The sequence below is a fragment of the Scatophagus argus genome, chromosome 1 (assembly GCF_020382885.2).
Source record: "Scatophagus argus isolate fScaArg1 chromosome 1, fScaArg1.pri, whole genome shotgun sequence".
In the NCBI taxonomy this organism is placed as follows: domain Eukaryota; kingdom Metazoa; phylum Chordata; class Actinopteri; family Scatophagidae; genus Scatophagus; species Scatophagus argus.
Genome location: NC_058493.1, coordinates 20,329,196 through 20,353,215, shown reverse-complemented (window position 1 = coordinate 20,353,215; position 24,020 = coordinate 20,329,196). Strand labels below are relative to the sequence as shown.

The following is a 24,020-nucleotide window of genomic DNA, read 5'->3' as shown; positions in this document are numbered from 1 at the left end:
CAGGGGACATGGAGGAGAAATAAAAGAAGGCGTAAAAAAAAAGATGTACTTTTGCGAAATTCCGCAAAAGATTTGGGGGATCTCTTAGAAGTGTTTTTGCGCAAAAATGACATTTGAAGAGAAATTTTAGCGCAAGAGGACACTCAACGCAAGGGGATAAAGCACATTAATTCTGTGTTGTTATTCCTCGTGAAATCATGGCCTGCAACCCTGATTAAATTTTTAAAAAATTGCCCAATCAGTTTGATTTGTTAATTAATCAAATTAAAAGATGTTTTTAAAATATTAAAACAATTGAAGATTTTGAAAATGTACAGAATTTTAGATTCTTTTCCTTTTTTTTTCATGTCCCTTCCCAGGCTCCATAATTTCTTATGGCCCCTGTCTGTGCTTTTTTGTCTGGATGTGAGCTCTGTACCCAGCTAGCAAGTACGGAGCCTGGAAAGGAAATGTAATGTATTGTAATGTATTTTTGCGAGATCCTGCAAAACGTTTGTGAGATCGCGCAAAAGTACATCTTTTTTTTTTAAACCGTCAGTTTTTCTTCTTCTCTATGTCCTCTGCTGGCCTCCATAAACAACAAGTTAGCAGTAGTGGCAAGCAACCAATTAACATAATCAGAGTATTGACAATATTCAAGTACTCTACTGAAGTAAAAATTTGAAGCACTTGTACTTAAGCATGTCCAGTTAAGGATATTTAATATTTCTCTATCAAATATACAGTAAATATGAAGTATTGTATTTGTAACATAACTGGTAGTTTTACTTACTATCAATATGTATTTGATTGGTATATGAAATGAATCTCTGTTGTGGATTAAACTACCCAATAGTAACTAAACCATCTACAACCATAAAATGTAATAATATTGTAATAAATTATGTGTTATGTGTATAACATTAGTATAATAATAAGTAGGATATAACATGTATTACTCTTAATCGTAACTGAGTTTCATATTGCAGTATTACTACTTTTACTTAAGTAAAGGATCCTGGATCCATCCATCTTCCTGAAAAAGGTCAGTTTAGCACTGTCTAAAGATAAATTTGCAGTTTGCATGCTTTTTGTTGTTTTACAATTGATGGTTTAGGGGTCCTACCTGCTACCTCAAGGCTGCAAGCCTGCACCCACTGCTATTACAAGATGCTTCATGTCAGACATGTTGCTTTTGTACTAAAAGCTGTGATTTTATTTTCGATCCACATTCAGCTTTAACAAAGGAGGAAAATGCAGCATTTTGTCTCTCACCACTCATGCCAACATACACAAGGGAGTTACTTTGAGGTGTGAAATACAACATTGAGACTCCATGAGTTCATATACAGTTTCATGTTTATTAAAGTGGGACGAATTTACAGTTTGTACACCCAATTCACATTGCCATTGATTTAGAAAGCAACAGACAAGTACAAATGCAGTATATACATTCCAGTATTCATATATTTATAAAATACAATAGCATTATTTTTTTCCCCACACAACTGTATTTTTTTTAATTATATGAAGTTATGGTTAGGAGGCCTTTCAAGCAAGCTTCACAGAGATTGTTCAGACAGAAAGATGCTGTGCATAAGCTGTGAATTTCTGCCATGGAAACAATCAAGTCTACAGTATCTACAATATTAAGATCTCCATGTTAGAAAAATAGTCCCATGTTTGTACAGAGTTCCCTACAGAAATGGATTGCAATTTCAGAAGGCTAGCATCAACAGCACAGGCACCAGAGAAACAAGCAAAAACCCACAACAGTGACGTGTTTAATAAAATTGGACAACGGTGAGTTAAAAAAAAACACCAACTGCAGAGACACATATCTCTGTTGTTTTGGTTTTTGCTGCAGTTGTCTTACTCAGGAACTGGCAACACCTAAAAAAAATTATAGTCTACAGATTCTTAATTTTGGGAACACTGAGATTCTTTTAAATCCAGAACTAGTCTGGATTTACATCTTGTGCCAAGTTTGTGTCATCTAAAAGGTAAAGATTCATTTTCACACCTTCTGACCTTGGAGAAGTTACAACCACCAAATCTTCAATGAGACACATCGCTAGCACGAGAGACGAGTGTTAACTGTGACAAAGATAACATGGAGGTACGCATTATTTCAGCTTAATGAAGTGTATTCTGTGTGTGTCAGCTTTGAAATTATCAGGGTTTCCTTTCACTTCCTGTGCAGCGGCATGCACTGCTCCAAAACCAGAATGATGTATCAGGTGCCCGACAATGGCAGGAATCAAAAACAATCAAAATTCCAGCACTAACACATCAACGTCTCCTTCTTTATTGCCCACAATAAGTAACGAGATAGTTTATCTGTGAGTGTGAGAGATGTTTTTTTTTTTTTTTCTCATTCCTTTGTTGTAAAAGTCATGCATCTTTGGCCACCTGGAATAACACCATTTTGTGAGTGAAATAGTTTGATGTAAACCACCGTTCAGGCAACACATCACCTCCCGAAGACATTTTGGGATTATGCCAACAAATGAAATAAATTGACAGCTCACACAGTTTAGCTGCACAAACATGGGCAATAAATGTCTGCGTGGGAGAAACATTTATAACATACAGGCTCCACTTGTCTGACATATACACAAGCACTTAAGGACGGAGCAGTCTTCTGTGATGACGAGCCTGTAAAGAACCGGAGGGCTTCATGATGACAGAATATGACAGACTTCACTTTCTTTTGATTTTTGAGAGGGGTGTCATTATGGAAAGGTTATTTAATATTAACTCCAGCTCTCTGGGGGAGGCAGATCTAAAGGCTCAGCTGTGTCAAGCCATGTGTGGCTCCTGAGCTGCCAAACAAGAAAGAAAAGTTCAAATGTTATGTTTTGTGCAATATCATGGAAATGCAATTCCTGATAAAATCTTTCAACGATGACTTTTCCTTTCAGAAAGAAAAGCATGTGTTCATGGATTGTGGAAGAATAAAAATGGAACAGCTTTGAAGCATTTATTGCAAACAGCTTCATTAGTTTTTTTCTCTTGTGTCTAAAGAAAAAAAAACATGTAGTAGAATAATGGTAAAGAATACCATTCAGTACTTTCCATAATGCTCCACCTGTGGGTTGACCCATTTAAACATTTCACAAATTACTGCCATCTTGTGGTCAAGCATGTTTTTTACAGCTCAAATACAAAATGGACACTCCATCATGTTTTACATCTAAGCTGTCAAAAAATAGTGACCCACGTTTAGTAATAACAGATGGATTCCAGTAATCTCTTCCTGTCACATACCCAGGCAAACTGAAAATATTTGTTTAAATATTTGGAACAAATTACCTCCTTGCCCCTCTGGAAACATAAACATATCACATCGTGTTGCTAAACATTACTTAAGTTTGCCATTACATCTTGATTTCTCACATTTGTTTTTTGAAGCAGGATTCAGTTAACTTTATCTATAATCACTGTATGCACGCTGGCCAAACAGACAAAGTGGGTGGATGACAGCAGGCAGGCAGGCAGTGAAGATCCCTCTCGATTTATTTCATTTGTTAATCAAAACCAGACAACATTTATGAATTTTAACATATCTGCAACTTATATCTGAGCCATAACATTTTCACAATGTGCCTGCTGATATATTCTGAATGAAGGCTGAATGAAGGCTGATTTCTGCACATTATAGAAGGTCAATCTGATTGCTCCTTGGCGTGTCAGTACTGAATCCATAGTGAAACTTATTGATGATTAATTGAGCAACTTCGTGTAGTGTTTCAGACTATTGATGCTCCACGGACGATCAGCCAAGACAAGGTATCTAACTTTCATCACTGGAAATCAAAATTTAAATGCGCTTGGCTCAAACTGTTGCTACCAACTGAAATACTGTAAGTAGAACATCCTGTGTCCTTATGGCTGAGGGGAAGAAAAGCAGCAATGAGACAAGATCTCAAAGAGTAAAAGACAGACATAAATGACCATTTCCGTCCGTACTGACTCTTTGCAGTATTTCACATGAAAACCTAACACGGCAATGTGCAAGTTAGGACAATACAACATCCATATGAGGTGATAAGACCAGAACCGTAAGAGTGGTAATACTATGCATGCTTCAGGATTCAAATATTGTGTGTTCTGTAGTTCGAGCAGGTTCTCAAACTCGGATTTAAAAGTGTTTAAGCAAACACAATGACCGGAATAGCACTGAGCCCACAGATAAGCACAGGAGCCTGTCTATGATTAATTATATGCTGAAATGGATTAAAGGGCCAAGTGACTTAGCTGTTATGCTCATCCTCCCATAAAAATCTGCAGACTTAAAGTGTGGTATAGTCGAGGCACAGGAGTAAACAGATGAAAACATCTGTTTCTCCATTGCATTCTCATACACGTACACACTTGAACAGCTTTCTTTGTGTGTATCATCAACTCCATAGCAGATTCTGCTAAGGAAATGGGTGTTCTGTGCTCTTATTGGTATCCCCACAGTCCTCAGCAGTTCAAAGCACATCCTACTTTCGTTTAGTGCCTCTGATCACTGATCACATGGTGGTTTGAAGGGCCAAGTCTCACGTATGGTTACTGCTATTATTTAACTTTCTCTTTGTGGGAGAGTCTCTTACTCTCTGGGCGACACAGTGGGTGTGGACAGGGACTCCGCCTGGCAAACACACCACATCAGGCTCACTGAAGGTGTTGTGGCATAGGTGGCATCCCTTCTTCTCAGACACAAGGACTGGTTTCTTCCGCTCTTTCAGCTGTGGAGAAAATACAGTGAATTAGAGTTATGACTTAACGTGGTAATCAGTACAAAACATAACACAGCACAGAGTTTCTAATTCTATAATTTCAAGATAATGTATGGTAGCTCTTCAGCATGTAATACAAACAAATTTGGTTGGTTTAATAGTTGAACTAACTAATAGCTGAACTGTCTCTTGCTTTAAATAACAAACCTGGTCACAAAACTAAAAAAAGTTCATAATCTAATTAAGTACAGCATTGTATCCAAGTCTGTAAAACACATTCAACAAGTAAAGCAGTAAAGGGTAACCAGCAAGTAAGTTGTTATTTGACTCATTTGCACTTCTTACGTATCACATGGTGCGTTTCTCACCCTGTCATGAAGCAGCTGAAGGTTTTCAGTGTGGGCGAGCCCCAGAGCGATCTGGGAGGTGCGGCACGCATGCATGCTGGCCCTGATGGCGCGACCCAGAAAGGGCCGCAGCAGCTGCAGTGACCAGCCCTCAGGTAGCATGTGCAGGACCCTGACTGCATCAAACACCTCCCCATGTCGATTTAGGAGGTCCACTGCGGCCATCGCCAGCTCTCCACCACCCCCTCCTGCCGCCGTCTGGTTCCCATCCAGATACACCCCCAAGAGCAGGTGAAATAGCTGCTGTTGGTAAGCAGAGTCCCGACAAGACGAGGCCCATATACAGAAGGCCTCAGCAGACCGGAAATCTCTGAGCTTGTGCACCAAGATGTGCAGTGCTTTATCATGCTCCTCCAGCTTTCCATGTAGTGTCGCACGCTCGAGCAGCAGTTGTTCACAGTTCTCCGTCTTAGCTGAACAGAGTAGAAAGACATGAACAATAAGGGTCACAGTTTGCATAATGAACTCTCCAGCCGTTTTGAAACAAGTTCACAAAGTCTTTATAATCGCACCCTAATGTGACTTAAAAATCACCTTTACATGCAGAGCTGCAAGTCTGCATTGCATATATGGTGTCACAATCTGCCATACAAAATGTGTTAAGTCCAAGATGACACAGTTATAGCACTATTGTGCCTTGACAAGCAAAAACCTCATGACAACAAGAGAACTTTTCGTTAAAATCTTTCAAAGAGCAGGTTAAAATGCAGCAAAACAACATTCATCAAAGTTCACACAAAAAAGAAAAAGATCCATAACAATGAAGCATTGAAGTGGCTTGTGTCTCACCTAATAGAAACTGTACACGGTAAAGGTTGGACTCCCTGAGCAGGGCTTGGAGCTTTGCTCGAGCTCTCGAGAGCTGCTCTTCATCTGTTGGGGACTCAGACAGCAATGACATGACTTTCTCCAGGTACAACACAGCCAGGTGTGTGTGGAACTTCTCTTTCTGCACAAACACGGAAGAAAACGATCTGAATTCAGCTAAATAGCTATTAGGAAGGCAACCAAACGCTCTAAAACAGATACCCAAGAGAGCATATGTTTACTCTGATGGCAAACTGAAATAGGTGGATATTAACTTGATTAACATTTCTCTGTGCCTTTAAAGGCAACCTAATTCACTTTGCTCACAGGGTGGGACTCTATGAGGATGTAAAGTGACAGTGTTAACCACTGAGCCACTGTGTCTCATGTGACCAGTTTCATTTTTAGACTGTGGTCAATAGTGAGAAGTGCGGTCCACATAAATGTACTCATAGTAATAATGCAATTCAGCACTTTGGAGAACTGATACTGCAGGGATATTCTTCTAATTACAGTTGGGAAGGAGGGTTAGCGTTCGAATCAGCTACAACACAGCATGTCTGGAACTTTGTGTAAGACCTGAACTTCAGTTTTCTAGTTCTTGCTCTCTCCACAAACCCTCTCAGTCACGTTTGACGTTAACAAGTTTAACCTTTTATTGTACCTGTGTCCTTCTCTCCAGCACCAGGTGTTCCAAAAACAGAAGAAGCGCCTGGCTGTGCTTTCCCAGGTAAGCGATAACATCATCGGGGCTCATTTCAGACTGACCTTTTGTGCCAGGCCTCTTAGTAAAGATGTGGACACCTATCTGTGAACAACAGAACAAAGATTCCGTTAAAATAATGTGTAAAATAATCTGGCATGAAGGAGGAAACAGAATACAAGATACTCAACAACCCAGTGTGACAAGTAGACACTGTACTGCCAAACAGCACATTTAGTCTATCTTGCTTTCTCCATTGGCCACAATGGAGTTTTATGGTTGTAAATATACAAAGAGAGCCCAGGAAGAACTCAGTACCTTCTTTTTATTTAAAAAGGAGCTGAAGAACGGCTTACGAGCACTGAAAGTGAAACATCACATCTCTTCAGTCATACTGTCTTATTTTGCATGTCTATTCAATAATACACTGGTCAATGTTGTTCCTCAATTGGCATTCACCTTTCATTAAAAATGAGATGAAGTAAAAGCAACACATTGAAGGCAAGTAGTTTATATTATTGTTAAAAATCAACATAATGTCAAGCTGACCAGCACTACTCTTTGCCCAACAGCACGGTTACATTTCTGTGGCCATTTAAGATCCTGGTAACTTACGGTGGGATCCTTCCTCAAAGCCCAGTCCGCATACTTCCAAACTAGGTCCAGATTGGAGCAGGAGCAGAGGAAGTCGACAATGTACTCATAAAGGTCAGATCTGGTGGAGTCTTGCAGATCCCCATCTACCACGCGAATCCACAACTGTCAGAAAAATACAAAAGGAAAACGTTAACATTCCTAAACAGTATGTTGGCGATGATTCGTCTCAGAGAACCAAAGACAGACTAAATTTAGGCGCACATACCTGAAGTGCTGCTGAATCCTGACCATTATAATGATAGAGCAGCCCGAGTGCAAAATATCTAAGAGAGGTGGTAAAAGGAATAAAAAAAAAAGGGTCTGAATGAAGCGAAATGTGTCCTTCACAATGTGCAATGTAATTAAACTGACTTCACCAAACTGGACAAAGTACTAAAGCTGGGTGGTAATTAACAGTAAAAGGCATGGGAAAACATTTGGATAAAAAAAGCTCTGTGACAGTCGGGTCCTCTTGGAATTTGCAAATTTTGCGACTGCAGTAATTAATGAAAATTATACTGATTCCCACAGTGTCCACAGAGTGTTAGTTTTTCAGCTAATTACCACAGAATTATGAGACATGATCAAACTGAGACTATAAATTTACCCAAATCACACTTCATCAAGCAGTTAAAGCACACACATTAAAACATTTAACATTCAAGTCAGTATTTCAGATTACTTGTGTCAGTTCCAGTAATAGCGCTTCTACAAATGTGAAAGACATTTCACGTGTTAAAATGCAAACCAAAAACGACAGAATACATACTTGTGGTACTTCTCCAACCACGGGACGCTGTCTGCTAGTAGGCAGGCATTGTCTGAAGCGAGCAGGTCTAGAAGGCTGTCATGATCCTGCTCAGCATACAGTTTTAACAGTGCAGTGTCCACGTCCTCTCTGCAGCCATTGACCACATCTGTGCTTCGTACCTGTGCGTGGGCATGAAGGGAAAACAACATTTAATACACATATATTACAAGAAATCCTGACAGGTGAACTCATTGCAAAATTCCGTGTAAATAAATCAGTTTCTACTCCATTCACCTCTCCCAAATAACTGATAAGGAATTTCTTGCATCGCAGCACTTTTTCCTGATCACCCTGCGCCAGGTGGTTGAGATCTGCAAACTCGTGGAGAGGAGGGTGGCAGCGGGTGAACGAAGAGGAAGCTGGCAGCAGCAAAGGGTAGAGAGATATCAACTCCCGCACATCGAGCTGACCCTTCCTGCAAATATAAAGATGAGGTCACACAATGCTAATAAGGGAAGCAATTAACAACTGAAGGCCAGAAAACAGAGAACTAAAGACAGCAGTTAATAAATAATAACTTGACAGCAGTTGTAGAATACACACAACACCTCATAGTTACATCCTCAATATTTGTTATGATTCTAGTGATAAGAATTTTTTTTTTCAATTCACATTAGTATGGGAGAAAAATATACACTGATATTTAAAAGTAAATTTTACAATTTCTGAATTGGATCCAGATTCACACCAAAAAAAGAACATTAGAAACAAAAACAAATCAAGTTCCTTTGTTCATCGCCAACCGTTCAACCAGGAAAACATACAGGAATGAAACAGAAGCTCTATAGAACAGTGGAAGTTGTAAGTAATTGCATAGATAAAAAAAGTGCATTAAAGTGCAGTTGGTGCAGAAGCAGTTAAGACTACTCATGCAGAAGCAACTTTGATCAAGTCACCAAAGACGGTTATTGAGTAAAAGTCTTTCAGAAAATGTACCATGTGCTTTGTAAACAGGTTCTGCAGAAGCTTAAATCATAATAAACTAACAGGATATGAAAAGACAGATGGATGGGAATTGGAAAACACCAATGGGACGACCTGATGGGTCACGTGACTGTCAAGCTACAATTTCTTCCAACACTAATTTGACTCCAAAAATAGTTATAGTACTTAAATGGGACGATATACAATATTAATCTGTCAGAATATTTACAGATTAGGTACAGAAAAGGACTTCCCAGGAAAACCTGGTGCGCTTGCTATCATTCCTCTGAGAGTTTGATCCCATGATAAAACAGAGAAGTTTAACAAAAACTCAGTCTCTTACTTAAAGTGTTCTTTTGCCTCTAGAAACTGAAGTTGTCCAAACTGTATGAAACCTGCCTGTTGGAGGATTCTTTTGTGCAAAATCTGTAAACGCAGAAAGTGGCAATACGTGAGACAAACGTGTTTAGTTTAGAAAAATACAGTAAATAATGCAATTAACCTCAGATAAATAGTTTACATTAAGCTCTCAGTCCAGACAAAGTATCATATTATCCTTGATTATTGGTGAGATCCATATCATCATATCACACACAATGTAAATGCAGTCAAAACAACACACTATTTGTTACCTGGAACTTGTCTTTGGGAATATTTCTCTGTGCTCCCTCTGTGAGGATAAGTGCCTCCTCCACTCTGTGATTGGCCAGTAAGTCCTGGATCTGTCTCTCCAGGGGCAGAGGTACCAAGACATACACTGCTTTAGTGGATGCCAGAATGACCTTCCCTAAAAGACACAACACTCACAAATCTGAATTTATACACTCTATAACAGCCACAAAAACCCAGAGTTATATCACATGAGGCTTGTTCATAAACAAGCCAAAGCAATGACTCTTTCCATCCCCAGATTATTTAATAACCATGGCATGCTTTGCCCAATTCCTTTTCTCACGGAAATGTGTGCACCTACAAGGCACATGACAATAAAAGACACATGATTTTATTCACTTTGCTGTATGCGATGGCAAATCCAATGACAAATTCAAAGGGAACTCTACTGCCTTCTGTGGCTCCAGAGGGAGCTGCAAAAAGTCCAGTAAACTGCATGAAGTGAAGATACTTGAGTTGATGCTGGTTGGTGCTACAAGACTACAAAATAAAAAAATATATTGTGTATATATATATATACATATATATATATATATACACAATATACTCCTCTTCTGTCCTTGTGAGCTGCCACAACAAGTGAATTTCCCCACTGCAGGATCAATAAAGGTCATCTTATCTTATCTTATCTTAACACACTCAAATCTTGGAATGAACTGTTGGAGGTCAAACAGATAAGTGGCAAGTTTGGCCAAGAGAGAGGAATATGTTGAATAAAAAAAACCCCAAAACAATAGTGCTGGTTCTTCTGCATCAGTTTTGATACTTAGTTCACACTAGAGTTTATTATTCACAGAGCTTGTTGCCCTTTGTGACAATTAAACCTTTTGCAACTTGAATGAATAATGTCTCTGATTTTTGTTGGTCAAGAGGTTGTTCGATTAGATGACACAGACTGAAAATCCTGAAGAAAGCAACAGGTGCGGATACCTTCAAAATCTTGCAGAATGTGTCCGTCCCTGAATGAAAGGGTCTGTTTTAGCTGCTGGTCCAACATGCTGTGGATGGTGATGAAGCTCTCATCCAAAGCCACCACGTACGGGAAACACACAGCAGCAGCGATCACACTCTCTGACCAGTTGACGGGAGCCCGCTGAGACACACCTTCTGCATTGGCAAACATTCCTGACGGAGGATGTGGAGAGGAAATTTTGAGTTTAAACAGAAATATGGCATGCAAACAGAGTCAAGAAATAACTTTTCAAAAACTAAAAACAAAACAGCAACAGTCTGACGATTAGGTGTGTGATGGAGGTGAGCCTGTTCTGAAAATTCATAGACTACTATAAGCATTATATATTATATATGTAAAAAAAAAAACAGCCAATAAATTAAAGAGTAATACAAATCAACATTTTTAAAGACAATTCTAATACCACATGGAATGCAATTTAAAGTCCTTTCACAGTTATACAGGATCAGGAATGACAAAAACTAGAGGGGAGAAAAAATATTACTTCAATTATTCATCAGTACATGAATTTGTTTGTGTTATGGATGTATGGATCAGTTTTAAAAATTATTGAATAATTTAAGTTTCTGAGTTGTGAGTCAGTGAGCTTGTTTGCTACTGTAGACAGCAGCTGTGACAACGCTTACTGTAGCTGAAACGCAGATCTCACTTGTAGTTTTTAGAAAAAGTCTCTATAACATCTCCCAACAACCACACACAAAAAGAGAAAAAATATCCAAGGCCTATGTAACTGAAGTTTAACACTTATTAATAATCTGTAAGGCCTTTTTGAATAATTGAAATCAGCACTTTTAAAAACTGCACATAACCCGTTTTTGTCCTGACTTACCCAAACCACCAGGTGCAGCCAGGAGGAACTCCTCTCTGCCGATCCTCTTCACAATGGGTCTCCTGTCTTCGCTGTTGTAAGGGAAGAGGTCCTGGAAGGCTCCCGTGTTGTAGTTCAGTATCATGTACTGTGTAGCAAGGGCCAGGCACAAGAAGTAGCCATCAAGACTGATGGCACACGGCTGCTCAGGAGTGGTCACCTCTTTGACCAGCTGGACTCTGTCCTCATACACCATGTAAATCTGCACTGTCCGCCGCTTAGAGGACAACACGCCTATTTCCACGCAGAATGGATCACCGTTCACTGGGTTCTCGTTAACGCAGAACGCAGCGACGCCTCTGATCTTGGCTCCACCTCCTGCCGCCGAGGGCACAGTCTCTAAAGTCACCATGTCGACAAGGAACACTATCCCATCGCAAAGCACTATGAGACGCTCCAAAGCAGAGGCGGCACGCAGCTCAGCGACTGGTTTTTTCAGGCCCAGATATTTGTGCAGCAGCTTCTGAGCCGAGTAGCTGAGTTTCCCTTTGGAGGAGGTGATCTCATCCAGCAGAAAGTGGTGGATGAAGCAGTCATTGGTACCCATGTACAAGTGCTTTCCACAACATTCAATGCACTCGATGTTGATGCGAGCCTTGTCGCCCATGAGGAGGTCTCGCTCCACAGCGGGGACTAGCTCAAAAGCCTTCACACTCATCTCGGCCACGGCATCTACACTAGATGATACAAAACAGGCAGGGATCAACAAAACTACAGACACATTAAAATAATCAATGAGCGTATACTGCAAAACGTTTTCTTGTGGTGCATTATTCATTCACTGGAACAATAACTATTCATTACTAGGACATACTGGGGTGCTGGGCGTGTCCCTCATTCACAACAAACTCTGGATCTATTCTGCTTTTAGACAGTTTAGACTTTGATTTTCCTCTGAATGATGACACCGATGAGCAGGAGCCTTAAAAATGTCAAACATTTACAGATATCTTAAGATTTTGGAGTCTTACTTTGGTAAAACAACACCTTTGGCTCTGGGACTGGCATGGTCTCAAAACATTTAATGAAGAAAATGAACATACCTGTTATGCAGCCTCTGGGCATTCTCTAATAATTTTGTGTTAAATTTTTTCTAAAAAAAGAAAAAATATCTGCGAGACTTCAGTCATCTGTCATGTCAAACATACTTCAGCCTGATATAACAGATGACTGCATATGACTCAGCTCACGGTTAGTTAATAACTTACTGTCAGCGTATGAACGTGTAATACTTTGCTTTTTGTTTCGTTCTTTCTTGACACTTTATTAAATGCAATTCTTGTGCGCCTATACACGGGCTGGGCACACAGGAGTGTGTGGAGCTTGCATAAAATTGGTCTTACTTGTAACTGATAATTATATGCATAATTAAAGTAAGGTGTGCGTCTAACATTAGCGGCTGAGTGTTAGAGACCTCCAAACTCTGTTTGTTAAGGCTCCTTCCTTATACTCGTGTAATCCCACGTTGTTTGTAAAATCTCCTAACGCTCTGAAGCTTAATTATTCCTATTCTAAATAAATGTGTATTCATGATATAGACTGGTTGTTTTGGACTACTTTACATCAATGGATAATGTTAGCTAACACACACATCACTCAGCACTGGCAGTAGCTAATAACGTTAGCGCTCGCTAGCTTTCAAAATCCATTAAAGCTAACGAAGGTAGCAAAGTAAAGTTCACTGCTTAGCACTGGGTATTTGGATGTGGAATATGATGTCCACAGGATACTGTAACTTGAAAATGCAAGGAAGTCGTGGCTGGTTTTTAGGTGATGAGGCAGCTTCTGGGCCAGCAGGCTAAGCTAACGTTAGCTTAAATAGACTTCTCCAGTACTGCCAAGCTAACAAATGCTAAGCTAGATTTTTAATGAGGCTAAAGAAGGGCTTACTGATAATGTGTCCACTGGTACTGATAACCGTTACGTTACAACTATCACGGTATATCTACCCGAATGAAAGCAACAATCCAACCGGCCTCTTGTCCCTTAAGATGATGCTCTGCGCACCAACTCCCTCCCTAGTTTCTCCTGGAACTGTGGAGCTGGCGTTAGCAAGCATACCTACCGCTGCAGACAGCGTTCAGGACGGCAGGCCGGACCGACAGAGGAGCCTTACTAACGCTACTCCCAAAACAGAAGCCACGGCAGATATTTACGCTCAAACATTAATACAGCCATGGTGCTGAGGTCGGGGCTTTACCGACAAGCGGAAAATATGGCTTGGATGGTCGCAAGGGCTTCCTTGTCCGGTAGAAAACACCGCCCATCGCCCATTTGCATTGAACTCCTGGTGGTTGCAGGTGATGCAGGGGTGCGTTCAGGACGGTCTAGCAAGAAGCAAAGTTGTTAGTAACGATTTCTCAACACTTTTCAATGACTTCCTAATTCAGTAGATATAATGTACGTTTTGTAATATTGACCGGTTTACATATAGTATTCTATACACATTTGCTTACAGTAAACAATGATTCTCAAAACACTGAATATTTGAAATCCACAGTCAGAATTTTGTCCTACCACGACGCCTTTATACAGAATTCAAATGTATATGTATGCTACAAATATTTTCAAACGCTCCAGAGATGCCTTATTTAGGCTGTGTGGTACGAAGTGATTACAGTGTTTTGTAATTGATTGTATAAAGCAAACATTCAAGCAAATATTTATATATACATTTCTGTATCTGGAGTTTTAAAAAATTAACAGATTAGTAATTTTGTTGTTATCATCCTCAGATTTTATTTTGATCACAGATGCCACTTGTGTTCTATGGCACCAGTGTATTGCAACAGCGCTGCAGCTTTTTTATGTTTTGATGATGATATAATACGATACGATCATTGCGACTTAGGTTCGTTTGTATTAAAGAGTAATGAAGTATAGAAATAAAATATTCGTCCATTGATGGTTTGTTATCATGTCAACTGCAACTGTCAGTAAACGTGCAAAGTGTCGCTGAACGCAACTCGGCCACTTTTCACCCAAGATGCACCTGTCCATCTGAACTGTCTGAGAAAAGCCATTTTGTTGTGCTAGCTAGCTATGTGGGGTAAAGAAAGCTTGCAATAATATGGGTCTGTTATATCAACGCTAACTATGTCTCTTTTACGTTTTCGTTCACTGTCGCTAAATGCAGTCATTAAACTTGTTAAAATCTGTGAGTAGGTTAGTGAAGAACGGCATGGACTAGCCTATACAGCTAAAGCTAAAGTGTTGTGGAGAAGACGAAAACTGGTAACTGAAGTGTACTGCAGTTTCAGATATCATACTGTTAGCTAGCTGTGTGTTTACTTGGCACACAGTAGTTATGTTTTCTGACTAATTAACCTAACGCTAGCCATTGCTTGTTTGTAAATGCATTTTAAATACATTGCGGCTGCCTGCGCTGTCAACCAAAGACAACTGGTTCAACAAAGAGGCTGTGTTGCTGACAGTAAATAAACAGGCTACTGATCAGTCCAAGACTAACTTAGCAAAACACTTGAACCATACAGTGTTAAGCCAAAGCGCTAATCTGATAATGGCAGAGGACACCCGACAGGACAAGAGAGCCAGCTTCTCTGCTATAACGGAGCACAACACCAACGGGATGGCCAGGACCTCCGCTGTGGCCTCAAGCAAAACGGGGGCTTCAAAGAAATTAGTGATCAAAAATTTTAAAGGTATTGTCACCTTCGTTATCTAACATCATCAGTCACATAAATGTACGGAGGATTTAACTTTTCGATCATACTATAAAAGGTTGTCTGCCTTAAAGTTGTGTTTATTTTTGACAGCGAATATCAAGTGCAGTATGCTCACCTAACTGCTCTGATTGGTATGCTGCTTCCCATGAATAAGTGTTGTTTTTAAAATCACACGTTTGCGTCGGCGAGTGTTTGTTTTTGCTTGGTGAAGTGATTTTATGGGCATTGTTGATTTTTAAAAGCCCGTCGCAACGTCTGGGTTGTCCCATCAGAGGATTTGGGCACATTAGGTGTCGCCTACTTCTGCTCTAAATAAAGGCGTAAGACGGTGTATGCGTGCTGACACAATTAATCTGTGAATGCATTTTCAGATAATCTGTTGAAAGAGATTATTATTCTTTCAATCATTTTATTCAGCCCCTCAGGTTAATAAAACAAAAAGATACTGTTTGTTTAGTATACCAGTTTTAAACAAAAATTTTAAAACTGTGTATTGGGTTGTTTTAAAGTAATTGTATACTGTCACTTGACAAAATGTGATAAAGATGGTTTCATTATTTTTTATATTTTATAGAGTAAATACGGAGTCAAAAAATTCTCATTAATTTATTAAGCAATTAAAATAAATGATGCTTGATCCTTGGTTGTAACATATAGCGACTTTTATAGGCCGCTGAAAAGGCACGTGCTTGGACAAAGTTATTTTTGTGTTATTTTATATTAATGATATAAGGTTACATTTTGAAATATTAATGATTTATTGGCTACAACAACAACAACTTTCATGAAAAAATAAAAATCAGAATAATAAATGTCCGACTTATTTACTTAAAAAAAAAAAAAACAGAAACTGATCATTTCATTGAAACAACTCGAAATCAGGTTTTGTAACCAAAATTGATTTGTGCACTTTGTGCCATGAAAAGTGTGTATTTCTTACCTATGGGTCCAAAGTGTGTGCTGCATGAGCCACTCTCTTGGTTCATTGACAGCTGTCCAAATAATAATGAGCATGAAAGGTAATTTTACTCAGGTAATATTTTGAACTAAAATATATTAGCAAATTTTGGCCTGGAGTCGCTGCCACTTACCAAGTGTGCAACTTGTCATGTTTGTGTTAAACTTTTCTCCAAATGCTAATATTGTTTTATCTACATAAATTAGTCCACGTTAGCTTGTTTCTCTGTTCCCAGTGTGTACGACCTATAGATGAACATGTTGCTGTTGCTGTTTTTGTAACAGACAGGCCAAAATTAGCGGAGAACTACACTGAGGACACGTGGCTGAAGCTACGAGATGCAGTGGGTGCCATCCAGAACAGCACCTCTATCAAGTACAATCTGGAAGAGCTCTATCAGGTATCAGTCTCTCCAATAATCTTCTTTACCGCCACCATTAAGCAACCCTTCAGCTATAAGCTTGACTGGTAGTTATGAGTCTTCTGACCGGATAACTATGTTCAAAAATCTTAACATAAATAAGCAAAAACAAAGTTACAAGATTCAATCAATGAACGGGCCGTCAAAAAACTATGTTGCTGCTTAATCATAACTGACATCCAAGTGGCTGTGATATCACAAACAATCAACCCATAAAGGGGCATTACAACATTTTTCAGTTAACTATCGAACACTTTCATTATGGCTCTTACACCGCTTTTTTTTTTCAACAAAAACAAAACATGAAATAATGTTAGAAGCTGGTTGTGACTGAACGTAACTCTAAAATGATCTCTCATGCTTTGATTTCTCCTGTTTGTTTGTGGCCTCTTCTTTCTCTTGAAGGCGGTAGAGAACCTCTGTTCATATAAAGTCTCCCCGACGTTGTACAAGCAGCTACGGCAGGTCTGTGAAGATCATGTGCAGGCCCAGATTCACCAGTTCAGAGAATATCCTTTTTTGTGCACAACCACATCAAGCAAGTTGTGTGTCCAACCTGTTTAGGTCTTCCTAAATTTTGAATCATGATGCATTGTGAGAGAGACTTCCTTGGCAGTACGCCTCTTAACCTTGTAAGTACTCTGTGTTAACTCTTTGTAAACATAGCAATTCACTGTAAGACAGAGTGCAGTAGGTGTGTTCTGTGAAACAAAGCAACAAGTGCTAGTGTGTTTTCAGCATTGGCAGCTTTAAACTCATTTTATGGAAGGTGCTGTTTCAGTCTTTTCTCACAAGGGGTCAACATACAGTATAACAAGTTTGGCAGTAATCCTGAATATTTCTAAATCCCACACACTGGGTCTTTGAAGAGCAGTAGCAGTGACTGGTAGAATGTGTTTAAAGATCACTGACATATTGTACAATAAAACAGAGTCTGTATATAATTTATAATCCAATCCAACTCTAGGATTCAAAATGTTTGGTTTATTGATATGACAGAAAGGGAGATCTTTTCCTTAACATGGAGCTCAGAGAGTCTTTGGACAACCTTTCCTTCCTTAAGCGAATGAACCGTTGCTGGCAGGACCACTGCAGGCAAACTGTAAGTTTGGCATTTGACTGAAATGCACATGAAAGCTGTTATGCTACCAGTAAGGTGCAAATCTCACATTATTTGTTTTTCTCTTTACAGATAATGATCCGAAGTATCTTTCTCTTCCTGGATCGTACCTATGTGCTTCAGAACTCCTTACTCCCCTCTATCTGGTAAAATTCCAGTGTATTCAAACTATTCTGCTTAAGGTGTGCCGTTTGTGTATGAGGCTGAAGTTCTGTGTACCTTGCAGGGACACTGGGCTGGAACTGTTTCGTACTCACATTGTGAGTGACAGTGCGGTTCAGAAACGCACAGTAGATGGCATTTTGGAGCAGATAGAACTTGAGCGAAACGGCGAGACGATAGACCGCAGTCTGCTCAGGAGTCTACTGGGCATGCTCTCAGACCTACAGGTACGCTGTCGCCTGTGCAGCCTAACAAATCGACACATGGATGGAAAGTATGTTAGTGTTTTTACTTCCTGACCTTTTTTTTTTTAACCTCCTTAACTTGTTAAGGTTTACAAAGATTCCTTTGAGGAGAGATTTCTGAGTGAGACCAATCGCCTGTATGCAGCAGAGGGACAGCGGCTGATGCAGGAGAGAGACGTGAGTGAGGCTGTAAACAGAGCTATGATTTTAGCGCGTCATGTGGTCTTCACTAACACACAATACCGTTTACATCAATACATGTATTGTTATGTGTCCAGGTGCCTGAGTACCTGCACCATGTGGCTCGTCGGTTGGAGGAGGAGAATGATCGTATCGTGAGCTACCTTGACCAGAGCACACAGTAATGTTCTTTTACATTTTCACAACACTGAGACAAAAAATATGTCACATCTACAAAATAGACATCATTTCATAATTAGTAGCTTCAATTAAAGATGATGCCTCAGGTGCATATCAACCTTTAGAAGAGAAAATAAACAAAAATAGGGTAAGGGTAATAAGGTAGTAAGCACCTGTTTTGCAATACCGTGAGGTGCCACTTAACATAAATACAGTACTCATGTACATACTGGTGTATTTGCATGTATTTCTTTTATAAGTTGATATATAAACTTCCAAATGATGTTTACACTTAGACCAGTAGATAAATGGAGCATCAAAGTGTCAACTGACTGCTTATATTTCTAGTACAAAGTGTTTTCTTCGCTAAAGGATATCCTGTAGACTGTGTCATATGGTAAAGCTTAATTTATCACTTTTTTTTCTAGTAGTTTTAAATGCATGACACCAAAGTTTTAGTAATAGCCCTAGTTTCCCATTAGCTTTCAACAAATAACAGATGAATAACTTGACTTCTAAGTGGAAGATTTGCATTCCAGAAACATCAGGAGGAGAGACTGAGGGAATTTTCTCGAAAGTGGTGTACAAGATAAATGGACTGACTTGAGTCATAAGTATGCATTTATTTCAGCTTTTGGCTACATTTTAATTTTTTTCTTCCTATTTTCATCTCTCTTTTTTTCACAGGAAACCACTCATTAGCTGCGTTGAGAAGCAACTTTTAGGAGAACATATGACTGCAATACTACAAAAGGGTAAGCCTGCATGAAAGAGTGTGTGGCAACATAGACCACGTATGTGAAGCTTACTGCGTAAAATGTATGTTGAACTGTGCCCGAAGATTATTGATTATTGATTTAACCTTCTCAATAAATCATGTTGATTTGTCTGCTACTTTAACTCTTCATTAAGGCTGTTGAATTGTAAAATTCAGTTCAATTTTTATTTTCTAATGCATACAATAACAAGTAATATTTGTGTGCCAGGTCTGAGCACCCTGCTGGATGAGAATCGCGTGACAGAGTTGACCCTTCTCTACCAGCTCTTCAGCAAGGTGAAGGGAGGACTTCTCACACTGCTGCAGTTCTGGAGGGATTACATAAAGGTATACACACACGCCCAAGCATCATAGCAGAAAAAGCATTACCATTAAGAAAGCATACCCCCGTCCTTGAGAAATGCACATACACATTGGGGAAACTTTCTGTGATCTTAGTCCTTCGGCGGAGAGATTGTATGTACTCCGGAGAAAGACAAGGACATGGTGCAAGATCTGCTGGACTTCAAGGACAAAATGGACAACGTGGCACAGAGCTGCTTTTCACGGAATGAGGGATTCATCAACGCAATGAAGGAGGCCTTTGAGACCTTTATCAACAAGAGGCCCAACAAACCTGCTGAACTTATTGGTGGGTCAGACAAATAAATCACATGTTGTGGCAGCTGAGACTTGGATATATTATACACCTTTGAAAAAGTACAAAACACAATCTTTGTATTCATCAGTAATTTTACACAGCCCATTTTGTTGTGGTTTTTATTACTTACTTCCAGCATGTGATAACAGCCTTTTTGGTTATTGCTTCCCAACCAGCCAAATATGTGGATTCAAAGTTAAGAGCAGGAAACAAGGAGGCTACAGAAGAGGAGCTGGAGAGAATCCTGGACAAGATAATGATAATCTTCCGTTTCATACATGGTCGGTCACACCTCTGTCTTGGTCTTACATGAACCAATATCAAAATTTTGCCTCAAGAGTCTTTATAATCACTGTTTTACAGTATATGACACACTCTATCCTAAGACCTTTTACGGGGAAAAATGGAAGTTTGCTGTCTCAGTTACTAATCCCTATGAAACGTGTTACATTCTGGTGAGACCTTTTGATCTCTGTTTTATTCCCCTTAGGAAAAGATGTGTTTGAAGCTTTCTATAAGAAGGACTTGGCCAAGCGTCTGCTGGTGGGCAAGAGTGCTTCTGTTGATGCTGAAAAGTCCATGCTCTCCAAGCTCAAACATGGTGAGTCATAGTGTCTTATATCTTGAATTAGCTGACATGCTGAAGTAATCAGAATCCTCCTCTGGCTCATGCACATTTATGGTTAATGGTTACATCTTAGAGGTTTTGAGAGTTAAAGAAAATAGGCTGTGATGGCAAGGCGTGCCAACAAATACAGGACTTTAAGAGGTATACAGTGTTGTTGACCCAGCCTGCCCTGTAGAGTATCGTCACATTATGTCCTTGATGAGAGAGTTCATCTAAATAATGAAATGCTTTGATTACACTTCCTGTTGATCTTCCTTTTGACAGTACACTACAGAGATAAGATCTTTGCATCAACCCTGCACTATAGCAGATAAAGCACGAAAGAAAAGAAGTTATTCTAACATAGTCATCGATGTGTGTTTGTGATGATGTGTAGTCTGAGAACATATCATGTGATATCTTGTGGTTTTGACTTCCTTCAGAATGCGGCGCTGCCTTCACAAGTAAGCTAGAGGGGATGTTCAAGGACATGGAACTGTCAAAAGACATAATGATCCAGTTCAAACAGGTACTTGCAGTCTCACATAAAAGCATACATGTGTAGCTTTAAAATATTGACGCCCCACTTACAGTATTTGTATTCATTCCACTGTACTGTATCATTTAATGTATTTTTCATGTGTGACTGTAAAAGTGATATTTCTACTCAGTATATACAGAACCAGAGTGAGCCAAGCAACATAGAACTTACTGTCAACATCCTCACTATGGGCTACTGGCCTTCATACACCCCAATGGAAGTCCACTTGCCCCCAGAGGTAAGCATTTCTGTGCTTGGGTGCCTCAGACTGTTTGTTTAAACAATATTTACTTATACTGAATACCTTGGTTCATTGTATTTTATTCATTGTGTCATCCCACTGACATCCTCTAAACTTGGCAAGGTCATTGACCGATCATCATCAAACTGTGTTCAGAATGTCTTTATGTTTCCATAGATGGTAAAACTCCAGGAGGTGTTCAAGCTGTTCTACCTGGGGAAGCACAGTGGGAGGAAGCTGCAGTGGCAGCCCACGCTGGGCCACGCTGTTCTAAAGGCGGAGTTTAAAGAGGTATGGCCATGGTACATCCTAACGAGGCATTGAGAAGAGGGACAAATCGCCTGAACTGCACTTACAGTGACCGCTTTAATCCTGCAGGGTAAGAAGGAGCTGCAGGTCTCTCTGTTCCAGACGCTGGTGCTACTGATGTTTACTGAGGGAGAGGAATTCAGCGTGGAGGAGATCCGCACTGCAACTGGCATAGGTTACACATGTCTTTAAATATGTAGTACTACTGTTCAACTGTGGCAGTGGCACATGGTGTATCACAATATCTCTCTCTCTCTCTCTCTCTCTCTCTCTCTCTCTCCCTCTCTCTCCCTCTCCCTCTCCCTCTCTCGTCCTGCACAGAGGAGGGAGAGCTCAGGCGTACACTACAGTCCCTGGCCTGTGGAAAAGCACGCGTCCTCAACAAGAACCCACGAGGGAAAGATGTGGAGGATGGAGACCGTTTCAATTTCAACAATGATTTCAAGCACAAACTGTTCCGCATAAAAATCAACCAGATCCAAATGAAGGAGACGGTAAGAATACTTTCTCTCTTCCCTTCATCACGCAGTCCTTCTCTTCAAGCTGGAATGTTATCACTTACACTTTTACTTTCACTGTAATGTGTGTTTTTCTCTGCAAAAGGATGATCCTCACCCATTGTTTTTAAACGCGTTTTCCTTCCAGGTAGAGGAGCAGGTCAGCACCACAGAGCGTGTGTTTCAAGACAGGCAGTATCAGATCGATGCAGCTGTGGTGCGCATCATGAAGATGAGGAAGACTCTCAGTCACAACCTACTGGTGTCAGAACTCTACAACCAGCTGAAGTTTCCTGTCAAGGTGGTGTATCTTATTCAGACGACATTTTTCTTCCTACACGTAAATTCACAGAGCTCATCAGCAGCTGACTTGCTTTCCTCTCCACAGCCGGGCGATCTGAAGAAGCGTATCGAGTCGCTCATAGACAGAGACTACATGGAACGTGACAAGGAGACTCCTAACCAGTACCACTATGTTGCCTGAAGGGGAACCACTGTTATGCCATGCTTTCCTCACAGCAAGCGTACAGCTGCCCCCCCCACCCCCACCCCAAAAAAACAACAACTTTAATGCCCTTCAGCCACCCGTCTCTCCTCTGGTGCCCGTCTTTCCCTCCATCCACAGTCCTGGATGCAGCGTCCAGATCATACAGAGCTCCGAGGAGACGAGAGAGACTTGGCTGTACTCTTCCCACTCTGCGTTATCTTTGGTGGGATGGAGCTGGAGGGGTGATCCGGCTTGTTGATGGTTGGTTTATGTGACTTACAAATCTGCTAATGCAAAACTCAACTGAAAATAACTAGCACTTTCCTCTGTTTTTGTTTTGTTTTGTTCTTTTCCTCTGCGGAAGTTGGATCTTTTTTTTTTTTTTCTTTTTGCTCCACATTGTTCTAAAATCACTAATTTTCTACTATACATAGTCGGTTTGTGTTGAGTTTTGTTTTTCCCTTTTTTTTTCTTTCTTCATTTGAAGCGTTATGAATGGCTGCATAAACTGCTGATTATAAACCTGATTGGTTGGTTGCTTGATTTGGCAGGGAAAACAGCTGTTGAGGACAAGAAGAGACTTGAAAGAGTGAGAGACTTGAGGAGAATGAAGAAGCTCGCTGGGGTTAGGTCAAATGTGTATTTGGGTCAGAGTGAGGGCTTATTGCTTGTAAAAGAGAAGCTAAATTACATGCAGACAAGCTACTTGGGTATTGCTTTGAGTACCCAATGTGTTTTGACCAAAATGTCCAAATGTCCAATATCATGTCCGGATGTTTTTGTAGATCAGATTGTATTCTATGTAAGAGTGAGAAAAGTGAACCTGAATAAATTGATATTTAATGATTCAATAAATGATTTGTAGATAATCATGAAGTGATATGTATTTATTTATGCATTTAGAGCACATGTTTGCCCTGGTGCTTCTGTCAGCTTCAGCTTGCCAAGTAGCTCTTTGTGCTGACAGTGTAACTCCAACCTCTAACCCGATTTCAAAAAATGAAACAAGATAATGAAAGTGCGATAACAGCAGTTTCTTTATGTAGCAATGTGCGGTTTAAACATCAAAACACTGTAGTACCCTGTGTGCTCTCTTTCCATACACTTGATTTAAAGGCACTCATGTATTTTCCAAAAATAGTGAGTCATCGCTTTGACAGAAATTAGCCTGTCACCATAATGAAGCTGAAAATGAAAAGGGTGTTTCTTGACACTTTAATTATCACAGCAGGGAGTGTACATCATTTGTACGGTTAAGAAACAGATCTGACATTTCAGACGAGAAAACTGCTCATGTCTTCTGTGTAAAAAGTACGTGGTTGGACTCTGCAGGGAGAATGTGGCAGAGTCCTGATAAGTCTTGGGACAGCAGCATTAAAACAGCGTCTGCGTTCCTTCTGGGCTTTTGCACACACTCGTGAAGTGATGAAGGTGTCAGCTGACTTCCCACAACACATGCAC

The 24,020-nt window shown here is 40.0% G+C and overlaps 2 protein-coding genes across 12 annotated transcripts; one reads left to right on the top strand and one right to left on the bottom strand.

Annotated features, from left to right (window-relative positions):
• Nucleotides 1-1,320: 1,320 nt before the first annotated feature.
• On the bottom strand, nucleotides 1,321-15,488 carry tgfbrap1 (transforming growth factor, beta receptor associated protein 1). Of its 8 annotated transcripts, none has more exons than XM_046390602.1 (15): nucleotides 15,309-15,488; nucleotides 13,708-13,834; nucleotides 11,469-12,184; nucleotides 10,597-10,791; nucleotides 9,627-9,781; nucleotides 9,338-9,420; nucleotides 8,305-8,485; nucleotides 8,029-8,189; nucleotides 7,486-7,543; nucleotides 7,239-7,382; nucleotides 6,585-6,728; nucleotides 5,903-6,062; nucleotides 5,075-5,526; nucleotides 4,581-4,715; nucleotides 1,321-2,804 (listed from the first exon to the last, which is right to left on the bottom strand). In XM_046390602.1, the coding sequence occupies exons 1-15, from the start codon at nucleotides 15,478-15,480 to the stop codon at nucleotides 2,736-2,738; spliced, it is 2,952 nt and encodes a 983-aa protein (XP_046246558.1). In that variant the 5' UTR covers nucleotides 15,481-15,488; the 3' UTR covers nucleotides 1,321-2,735. The 8 variants fall into 8 exon arrangements, with proteins under 8 accessions (XP_046246558.1, XP_046246574.1, XP_046246566.1 ...); XM_046390618.1 differs by having other exon boundaries at nucleotides 11,469-12,179; nucleotides 15,309-15,409; XM_046390610.1 differs by lacking the exon at nucleotides 13,708-13,834 and having other exon boundaries at nucleotides 11,469-12,179.
• Nucleotides 14,503-23,428, top strand: cul4a (cullin 4A). 4 transcript variants are annotated; one of them, XM_046390689.1, is made up of 21 exons: nucleotides 14,503-14,741; nucleotides 15,002-15,169; nucleotides 16,436-16,551; nucleotides 16,978-17,081; nucleotides 17,605-17,674; nucleotides 17,765-17,838; nucleotides 17,919-18,081; nucleotides 18,187-18,276; nucleotides 18,378-18,460; nucleotides 19,147-19,214; nucleotides 19,446-19,564; nucleotides 19,676-19,868; nucleotides 20,054-20,158; nucleotides 20,368-20,478; nucleotides 20,928-21,013; nucleotides 21,156-21,263; nucleotides 21,444-21,557; nucleotides 21,645-21,750; nucleotides 21,897-22,069; nucleotides 22,221-22,373; nucleotides 22,461-23,428. In XM_046390689.1, the coding sequence occupies exons 2-21, from the start codon at nucleotides 15,028-15,030 to the stop codon at nucleotides 22,554-22,556; spliced, it is 2,274 nt and encodes a 757-aa protein (XP_046246645.1). In that variant the 5' UTR covers nucleotides 14,503-14,741; nucleotides 15,002-15,027; the 3' UTR covers nucleotides 22,557-23,428. The 4 variants fall into 4 exon arrangements, 3 of the variants coding, with proteins under 3 accessions (XP_046246645.1, XP_046246634.1, XP_046246627.1); XM_046390671.1 differs by having other exon boundaries at nucleotides 14,521-14,581; XM_046390678.1 differs by having other exon boundaries at nucleotides 14,503-15,169.
• The last annotated feature ends 592 nt before the right edge of the window (nucleotides 23,429-24,020 follow it).